This window comes from Theropithecus gelada, unplaced genomic scaffold (assembly GCF_003255815.1).
Source record: "Theropithecus gelada isolate Dixy unplaced genomic scaffold, Tgel_1.0 HiC_scaffold_16119, whole genome shotgun sequence".
NCBI lineage: Eukaryota > Metazoa > Chordata > Mammalia > Primates > Cercopithecidae > Theropithecus > Theropithecus gelada.
Genome location: NW_020257901.1, coordinates 1 through 10,068, shown reverse-complemented (window position 1 = coordinate 10,068; position 10,068 = coordinate 1). Strand labels below are relative to the sequence as shown.

The following is a 10,068-nucleotide window of genomic DNA, read 5'->3' as shown; positions in this document are numbered from 1 at the left end:
GCCTCCCAAAGTGCTGGAATTACAGGCGTGAGCCACCGCGCCCGGCCAAGGGTTTTTTTTTTAAGAAGGAGTCTCGCCGGGCGCGGTGGCTCACGCCTGTAATCCCAGCACTTTGGGAGGCCGAGGCGGGCGGATCACAAGGTCAGGAGATCGAGACCACGGTGAAACCTCGTCTCTACTAAAAATACAAAAAATTAGCCGGGCGCGGTTGTGGGCGCCTGTAGTCCCAGCTACTCGGGAGGCTGAGGCAGGAGAATGGCGGGAACCCGGGAGGCGGAGCTTGCAGTGAGCTGAGATCCGGCCACTGCACTCCAGCCTGGGCGACAGAGCGAGACTCCGTCTCAAAAAAAAAAAAAAAAAAAAGAAGGAGTCTCGCTCTGTCACCCAGGCTAGAGTACAATGATGCAATCTCAGCTCACTGCAGCCTCCACCTCCCAGGTTCAAATGATTCTCCTGACTCAGCCTCCCGAGTAGCTGGGATTACAGGCACGCACCACCATGCCTGGCTAATTTTTGTATTTTTAGTAGTGACGAGGTTTCATCATGTTGGCCAGGCTGGTGTCAAACTCCTGACCTCAAGTGATCTGCCTACCTCGGCCTCCCAAAGTGCTGGGATTACGGTGTGAGCTGCCGCGCCTGGCCTGTCTTTGCTTTTGACCATACTGTTCGTTTGTGGCAAGTTGGTTGTTATCCAGCTTGTCCTGTCTGCCAAGCATTCATTTTGGCGGAATTGATTTATTTATCTATTTATTTATTTATTTTAATATATTTATTTTTTAGAAATGGGGTCTCACACTGTTGCCCAGGCTGAAGTGCAGTGGCACAATGATGGCTCATTGTACCCTTGACCTCCTGGGCTCAAGCAATCCTCGCGCCTCAGCCTCCTGAATAGCTGGGACTACAGGGGTGTACCACCACACCTGGCCTTTTTTTTTTTTTTTTTTTGTAGAAGTGGGGTCTTGCTGTGTTGCCCGGGCTGATTTCAAACTTTGGGGCTCAAGCAATCCTCCCGCCTCAGCCTCCCAAAGTGTTGGAATTGTAGGTGTAAGCCACTGTGGCTGGCCTAAATTGACTTTTTTTTTTTTTTTTTGAGTTGGAGTCTCGCTCTGTCACCCAGGCTGGAGTGCAGTGGTGCGATCTCAGCTCAGATCACGATCTGACCTCGTGATCCGCCCACCTCGGCCTCCCAAAGTGCCGGGATTACAGGCGTGAGCCACCGTACCCGGCCCTAAATTGATTTTTAACCAACTTGTTTTTGATAAATGGTGTACCAAAGTGTTTGTCAACAGTTTCACTGGTCCTGGAGATAGGTTTGTCCACCAGGATATAAGGAAGGAGTGAAGGACTTCCCAGTTGGTGCAGAAAAGAGAAGGAGGCAGATTTATCCTCAGAATAGAGGACTGGCCAGGCATGGTAACTCACACCTGTAATCCCAGCACTTTGGGAGGCCGAGACAGGAGGATTGCTTGAGGTCAGGAGTTCAAGACCAGCCTGGCCAACATGGTGAAACCCCATCTCTACTAAAAATACAAAAATTAGCCAGGCATAGTGGTATGCACCTGTAATCCCAGCTACTCAGGAGCTGAGGCAGGAGAATTGCTTGAACCTGGGAGGTGGAGGTTGCAGTGAGCAGAGATCGCACCACTGTACTCCAGTCTGGGTGACAGAGCGAGACTCCATCTCAAAAAAAAAAAAAAAAAAAGAGAATAGAGGACTGGGTCTCTCTAGAAGAGGCAGGGTATGGGAGAAAGGGAGCAACTCCTTAGGGCACGGGTCTGGTCTGTGGCCTGTTAGGAGCTGGGCCGCACAGCAGGAGGTGGGCGGCGGTTAGGTGAGTGAGTGAAGTTTCATCTGTATTTATAGTTGCTCCCCATCACTCACATTACTGCCTGAGTTCCGCCTCCTGTCAGATCAGTGGTGGCATTAGATTCTCACAGGAGGCCGGGCGCAGTGGCTCAAACTTGTAATCCCAGCCCTTTGGGAGGCCAAGGTGGGTGGATCACCTGAAGTCGAGAGTTCACAACCAGCCTGGCCAACATGGTGAAACCCCATCTCTATTAAAAATACAAAAAATTGGCCAGGAGCGGTGGCTCAAGCCTGTAATCCCAGCACTTTGGGAGGCCGAGACGGGCGGATCACGAGGTCAGGAGATCGAGACCATCCTGGCTAACCCGGGGAAACCCCATCTCTACTAAAAAATACAAAAAAAAAAAAAAACTAGCCGGGTGAGGTGGCGGGCGCCTGTAGTCCCAGCTACTTGGGAGGCTGAGGCAGGAGAATGGTGTGAACCCGGGAGGCGGAGCTTGCAGTGAGCCGAGATCGTGCCACTGCCCTCCAGGCTGGGTGACAGAGTGAGACTCCATCTCAATAAAAAAAAAAGAAAAAGAAAAAGAAAAAGAAAAATGAACATTAAATTTAGGGAGGGCGTGGCTTGCCTTCTTCCCTGGGACAGCAAATGAAGATGGAAGGTAAGGTGTGAGTATGGGCGGAGCCTAAGGGGTTGGTGAGGTCTCCGCGTGAGTGACACTGGACCCATTTCCAAGCGGAGAAGGAAGATAGGAAGACCAAAAGGCAGGGGATACAGGAGAGGAGGTGAGGGGATACAGGGGGAGTGGCGGGAGGAGGCCACAGCACCCAGCTGGACACAGGCAGGTTGTCGGTCTAAATGTCCACTCCTCCAGGCTGAACCCCCCCACCCCAACGATGGTGCCCACTCCCCAGCAGACAGCGGGCCTCCCAAGACAGGCACTAACGAACAGGGTACAGGAAAGCTTGAAAGGGGTCTCGCCAAGCCCTCTGGCCCCCATGTGCTGGTCACAGGCTCCCTGCTTCCCTGTGTGATAGTGGGGAGGGGCCTTGGGATCACCAAGGTGTCCACCTTCCCATGGGCCTCCCAGAACATCAATCAGGCTGAGTACTTACTGTGCTGCTCACCCCAGCCAAAATAATTCCAGTTGCCTACAAAGAGAAGGGGAGAAATAATAAAAGGGAGCAGACAAAGGGGTGGGTGTAGGAAGCGGGCCCCCCCTGCGGTCCTCCTCACTCTCCGCATCTGCTCCCCCCACCCCAAGAGCCGCTCTTGTCCTGAGTACCTTTCCTTTTTTTTTTTTTTTTTTTTTGTTGAGACAGAGTCTCGCTTTGTCGCCCAGACTGGAGTGCAGTGGCCGGATCTCAGCTCACTGCAAGCTCCGCCTCCCGGGTTCACGCCATTCTCCTGCCTCAGCCTCCCGAGTAGCTGGGACTACAGATGCCCGCCACCTCGCCCGGCTAGGTTTTTGTATTTTTTAGTAGAGACGGGGTTTCACCGTGTTAGCCAGGATGGTCTCGATCTCCTGACCTCGTGATCCGCCCGTCTCGGCCTCCCAAAGTGCTGGGATTACAGGCTTGAGCCACCGCGCCCGGCCCTGTCCTGAGTACCTTTCCTAAGTATCACTTTCATTGCTGACACTTGCTGTGTCTCTGCTCTCCACCTTGGGAGGAAGGTGGGATATCCCTGTTTGTTTATTTTTTTCTTTTCTTTAATTTTTTTTGTTTTTTGAAACAGGGTCTCACTCTGTCATCCAGCCTGGAGTGGAGTGGTGCAATCATGGCTCACTGCAGCCTCCAATTCCCAAGCTCAAGTGATCCTCCCACCTCAGCCTCCCGAGTAGCTGGGATTACAGGCACCCACCACCATGTTCAGCTAATGTTTTGGTTCTTGGTGGTTTTTCTTTTTGTTTTTTTGTGTAGAGATGGAGTCTTGCTATGTTGGCCAGGGTGGTCTCAAACACCTGGTCTCATGTGAGGCCGAGTAGCTGTGATTTACAGGCATGAGCCACTGAGCCTGGCTCAGTTTTCAATGAGAGGAAAGGCTCAGTCAGGAAGTAACAAAGTGGGTATCTGGGCCCAGGGTTTTCTGACTATGAAGTCTGGGGTTAACAGTCTCCCAGTCTCCACCCTTTTCCTCTACCAGCTCTTGGATAAGGAAAGACACACTAAATTGGAAACCCTAAGGTTTAAAACACCTCTGTTGGGTGGTCTGCTCATTTTACGGGTGAAACTATGAGGCTCAGAGAGATGCAGTGAGCAGCCAAAAGTCACACAGCCTCTGAGCATCAGGGCCAGGGCGAGAACCCCTTTGCCTATCATGTGCAGTACCTGGCACTTCAGAAAAATGTCCTGGACCAGAATCCTGGCTCCTCTGACCATTGACTGCTTCCTCTGGGAAATGGGGGTGACAAAATACGCCCAGGGAGGACTTGTGGGTAAATACTGAGTGGTGGTCTCCACTTCCCAAATCGAACTTGCCCCTGGCTCTAGTCCATCTGCCCAGGGACTCTCTGCCATTGCCTTCCCACTTCCACTCTGCCTGGCCCCACCCCCACTGCAACCTCTCAATGACCCCATTCACCCAGAGGGGGTTTGTAATTCCTTCCGGGCAGTGATGACTCCTCCCTGGCCAGGGAAGCCAAGGAACTTTCTCAATATCACACCCCAAGTTAGTGTAGAAACAGGATACTCCAGCTGGAGTTCCCCAAGCCCCCCTCAACCCCACCTCCATTACCACCCTCCTGGACACATGGTGGGGGAGACACAGATACGGGGAAAGCTGTGAGAGGGGAAAAAAGGAAGATGGAAAAGCAAATGGAAAGGGGTTAGGCACGGTGGCTCACACCTGTAATCCCAGCACTTTGGGAAGCTGAGGTGGGTGGATCACATGAGGTAAAAAATTTGAGACCAGCCTGGCCAACATGGCGAAACCCCATCTCTACTAAAAATACAAAAATTAGCTGGGCGTGACGGCATGTGCCTGTAATCCCCACTACTCAAGAGGCTGAGTCACAAGAATTGCCCAAACCCAGGAGGCAGAGGCTGCAGTGAGCCAAGATAGTGCCATTGCAGTCCAGTCTGGGTGACAGAGGGAGACTCTATCTCCAAAAAAAAAAAAAAAAAAAGAAGAAGAAGAAAAGAAAGTAAATGGAAAGGAGAAGGAGTTGGCTGAAGAGTGAAGTGGGGTTTTGGTGTCAGCAGGTGGGAGCTCTGTCCTGAGGCTATATGATTTGCTACTTCTCCTCCACCACAAAGCAATGGGAAGTCATTTTAAGGAGGGAGACAGCTCTTCCATCCATGAAAAGACCTTGTCTGGATGCATCTGAGTGTCGACAGGGCCCAGGAAGATTAAAAAAATCTTGACAACTGCAGCCTTGATGGAAATAGGAAGAGAAACGTGATCATCATCATCAACAGACAAGGTTCAGTGGAAAGGGAAGCAAAGTTGGAGTCCCTCAGACCTGGTTTCAAATCCTGGCTCTGCCACTTGCTGGGTGTGTGGCCTTAGGTAAATCACATCTCCTCTTGGGCCTCAGTTTCTCCATCTAAGAAAATGGGTTAGTGAAACAGCCTTCATCTGTTGTACGTGTGCCCATTGTACATGTGCTGGCAGAATCTTCTGTCTGTGTCTGTCTGTGCCATCTGACTGTAGGCTGCTCGGGGTTTGTGCTGGCCCCATGAATAGTTTGTGGAATGAGTTATACGCCCTCATCCAGGATCTGATGAATGGAAAGTGAAGCATCTACGAAGTGTTTTTCATATCTCTAGATGTCCTGGATCCTTCCAACAGCCCTTAGAGGGAGGGGGCTGTCAGATGCACTATTTCAAAGAGAGGGCCCCTAAATATAGAAGAGGGACGCTGGCCTGCCCATGACCACATAGCAAGGTGGAAATCAAGCCCAAGTCTCAGAACTCTCCCTTCCTTCCTTCCTTTCTTCCTTCCTTCCTTCCTTTCTTCCTTCCTTCCTTCCTTCCTGTCTTCCTCCCTGTCTTTCATCAAGCCCAAGTCTCAGAACTCTTCCTTTCCTTCCTTCCTTCCCTCCCTCCCTCCCTCTTTCTTTCTTTCTTTTCTTTCTCTCTCTCTTTCTTTCTCTTTCTTTCTTTCTTTCTTTCTTTCTTTCTTTCTTTCTTTCTTTCTTTCTTTCTCTCTCTTTCTCTTTCTCTCTTTCTTTCTCTTTCTCTTTCCTTCCTTCTTTTTATGAGTCAGAGTCTCGCTCTGTCACCCAGACTGGAGTGCAGTGGCATGACCTTGGCCCACTGCAGATTCTGCCTTCTGGGTTTAAGCAATTCTCCTGCCTCAGCCTCCTGAGTAACTGGGATTACAGGCACCCACCACCATGCCTGTTCAATTTTTTTTGTATTTTTAGTAGAGATGGGGTTGTGCCCTGTTGGCCAGGCTGGTCTCGAACTCCTGACCTCGGCCTCCCAAAGTGCTGGGATTACAGGGGTGAGCCACCATGCCTAGCCTCAGAACGCTAATTTCTAATATACTGTAAGTGGACACTGCACTCTCAGGACTTGTATCTCCAGACTGGAGGAGCCTTTAGACAGGACAGTCATGGGGTAGGGGAGGGATGAGTGTTTCAGCTGATGCCCAAGGAAGAATCAAGAGGTACTTACAGCACTGGTTGCTGGGGACAGGCAGAGGCTTGTCTTGCTCATCTTGGAACGAATACTGAAGGGGTGGCGGAAGGAGAAAGGGCTTATCTCAGAGGGGCCAAAGGCCAGGGGACCAGGATAGTCGTCTGTTCCATCCCATCCCGACTTCCCTCTGCCTCCCAAATTCTCTCCCCCACTATGAGAAGGACACAGGGAGTAAGAGAGAAAAGGAGAGAAAGATACACACACACACACACACACACACACACACACACACACACACACAGAGATGTGAGAGAGAGAGAGAAAGACGGAGACAGAGACAGAGAAGGAGTGAGAAACAGAGATAGAAAAAGACTAGGGGCCAGGTGCAGTGACTCACACCTGTAATCCCAGCACTTTGGGAGGCCGAGACAGGCAGATCACTTGAGGTCAGGAGTCTGAGACCAGCCTGGCCAACATGGTGAAACCCTGTCTCTATTAAAAACACAAAAAATTAGCTGGGCGTGGTGGCACGCGCCTGTAAGCCCAGCTGCTTGGGAGGCTGAGGTACGAGATTCACTTAAACCCGGGCGGCGGAGGTTGCAGTGAGCTGAGATTGTGCCATTGCACTCCAGCCTGGACGACAGAGGGAGGCTCCATCTCAAACAAACAAACAAACAAACAACTAGGTATATACCCAAAGGAAAAGAAATTGTCCTACCAAAAAGACACATGCACACGTATGTTCATGGCAGTGCTATTCACAACAGCAAAGACATGGAATAAACTTAGGTGCCCATCAATGGTGGATTGGATTTTTTTTTTTTTTTTTTGAGACAGAGTCTTGCTGTGTCACCCCGGCTGGAGTGCAGTGGCGTAATCTCGGCTCACTGCAACCTCCTCCCGAGTAGCTGGGATTATACGTGCATGCTGCCATGCCCAGCTAATTTTTTGTGTTTTTAGTAGAGACGGGGTTTCACCATGTTGGCCAGGCTGGTCTCGAACTCCTGACCTCAAACGATCTGCCCGCCACGGCCTTCCAAATTGCTGGGATTACAGGTGTGAGCCACTGAGCCTGGCTAATTTTTTTTTTTTTTTTTTTAGTAGAGACGGGGTTTCACTGTGTTGGCCAGGCTGATCTTGAACTCCTGACTTCAGGTGATTTGCCCACCTTGGTCCCCCAAAGTGCTGGAATTCCAGGCATGAGCCACTGCGCCTGGCCTCTGCATGTTTCTTGACCCCATCATTGTCTTGAGATTGGACCACATGGGTCATGGACGCAGTCAGGTTAACAAAGTTAGAAACAGAGACGCAGGGAAAGACAAGCTCAGAGAGAAACAGCATCAGTAAGTGAAAATCGTGGGGAGACAGAGACAGAAACAAGGAAGAAAACAGCCCCCTCCCAGCGCAACACTCACTTCATCCTGGTCCCGCATAGCGTTGAGCTGCTCCAGCTTTTTGGCCCAGTAGCGAGCCTCCTCTTCGGGAATGTCTGCAAGCAGAGCCGTGTCCGTGAGCCTGGAAGCTCCTCCCTGCCCCTCAGCCTCCATCCTCCAGGCCTACTGAGTTCCAGCCGGGCCCTGGTTTCTGGGGTCTTTGGCAAAGCCTCAGAAGTAGGGGTGGGCTGGCCTGGGGTCTCAAGAGGGTGGATGGAGATGAAGGGGAGGTACCGTGGTGTCTCTGATGCCCCTCTTCCCAGAGCTGGATGGAGAATAGTTGGAGGATGAGAGGAGATGGTTCCTAGCCTTTACGAGGGTGGGGAAGCCATTGTTTTTATTTAATTTTTTTAAATTAAAAAAAATTTTTTTTGAGACGGAGTCTCACTCTGTTGCCCAGGCTGGAGTACAGTGGAGCAATCGTGGCTCACTGCAACCTTCGCCTCCCGGGTTCAAGCAATTCTCCTGCCTCCGCCTCCTAAGTAGCTAGGATTCCAGGTATGCGCCACCACGCCTGGCTAATTTTTTGTATTTTGAGTAGAGACAGGGTTTCTCCATGTTGGCCAGGCTGGTCTGAAACTCCTGACGTCAGGTGATCCATCCACCTCAGCCTCTCAAAGTGCTGGGATTACAGGCATCAGCCACCATGCCCATTGTTTTTATTTTTTATTTTTTAGAGACAGGGTCTCACTCTGTCACCCAGGCTGGAGTGCAGTGGCACAATCACAGCTCACTGCAGCCTCAAACTCCTGGGCTCGAGCTATCCTCCCGCCTCAGCCTCCTGAATAGTTGGGACTACAGGCACCTGGTGAATTTCTTTTTCTTTTCTTTTCTTTTTTTTTTTTTTTTGAGATGGAGTCTCGCTCTGTCGTTCAGGCTGGAGTGCAGTGGCGCTATCTCAGCTCACTGCAAGCTCCGCCTCCCAAGTTCACGCCATTCTCCTGCCTTAGCCTCCCGAGTAGCTGGGACTACAGGTGCCCGCCACCACACCGGCTAATTGTTTTGTGTTTTTAGTAGAGACGGGGTTTCACCGTGTTAGCCGGGATGGTCTCGATCTCCTGACCTCGTGATCCACCCACCTCAGCCTCCCAAAGTGCTGGGATTACAGGCGTGAGCCACCTGCGCCCAGCAGCCACCTCGCCTGGTGAATTTTTAACTTTTTCATAGAGATGGGATCTCACTAGATCGCCCAGGCTGGCCTCAAACTCCTGGCCTCAAATGATCCTCCCACCTCAGCCTCCCAAAGTGCTGGGATTACAGGCATGAGATACTGTGCCTGGCCAGCCATGGGTTCTTAGAAGAATGAGGTGGAGAGGCTCAAGGTGCTTCCGGAAAGGAAGAGGGGACTATCTGTTCTCAGCCTCTGTCTACATGTCTCTCTCTGTCTCTCTTTGTCTCTCTCTCTCTGTCTGTCTCTCCTCCTATCCCCAGCTCAATGTTGCAGCCTTAGGCATCACCAAGGAACCGCCAGGATAGCTCAGCCCTGAGCGCCGTGGGTTTGTGAAACATTTGCAGCTCATTGGGAAGGTACGGGGCCTGGGTCATGGCCTGCACGCAGCAGGTTCAGCCTGTTGACTCTCCTGGAATAGCTGAGTGAGTCCAGAAGTGGGGCCGGGCTGGATGAATGTCCCGTGCCTGGGTACTCACCTAAGGGCAGCTCAAAGCGCGTGTCCAGGAGGATGCGGTGGAAAGTGGGGTCCTTGGTGCCGCAGATCTCACTGTCCGCCATGATGACCTGGGAGTCCAGTGTCAGCCACTCTCCAGGGCCCTCCTGGAGGTCAGTGGAGGAGGTGTGTGGGTCAGGCATCTGCTACGCTGGTCCCTGGGGCCCCTACTCTCACATGAGACATCCCCCTCACCCCTACCCCAAAACAAAAGTCGTGTCTCCTCTCCCTCTTCCTTTCCTTCCTTCCTTCCTTCTCTCCTTCCCTCCTTCTCTCCTTCCTTCCTCTTTCTCTCCTTCCTTCCTTCCTTCCTTTTCTCTTTCTTTCTTCTTTCTTTCTCTTTCTTTCTTTCCTTCTTTTTTCTTTCCCTCCCTCCCTTCCTTCCTTCCCTCCTTCCTTTCTCTTTCTCTCCTTCCTTCTTCTTTCTTTCTCTTTCTTTCTTTCCTCTTTCTTTCTCCTTCCTTCTTTCCTTCCTTCCTTCCTTCCTTCCTTCCTTCCTTCCTTCCTTCCTTCCTTCCTTCCTTCCTTCCCTTCTTTCTTTCTTTCTTTCTTTCTTTCTTTCTTTCTTTCTTTCTTTC

At 51.3% G+C, this 10,068-nt stretch overlaps 1 protein-coding gene across 1 annotated transcript in view; it reads right to left on the bottom strand.

Annotated features, from left to right (window-relative positions):
* The window catches only part of LOC112617375 (protein unc-13 homolog A), a gene marked incomplete at both ends in the record, with an annotated part of 36,938 nt that extends 27,341 nt beyond the window's left edge, over positions 1 to 9,597 (bottom strand). Inside the window, 4 exons of the mRNA XM_025374143.1 lie at positions 2,923 to 2,958; positions 6,430 to 6,484; positions 7,809 to 7,882; positions 9,474 to 9,597. Of these exons, the coding sequence (XP_025229928.1) occupies positions 2,923 to 2,958; positions 6,430 to 6,484; positions 7,809 to 7,882; positions 9,474 to 9,597 (289 nt within the window). The remainder of the gene's footprint in view (positions 1 to 2,922; positions 2,959 to 6,429; positions 6,485 to 7,808; positions 7,883 to 9,473) is intronic.
* Positions 9,598 to 10,068: the final 471 nt, after the last annotated feature.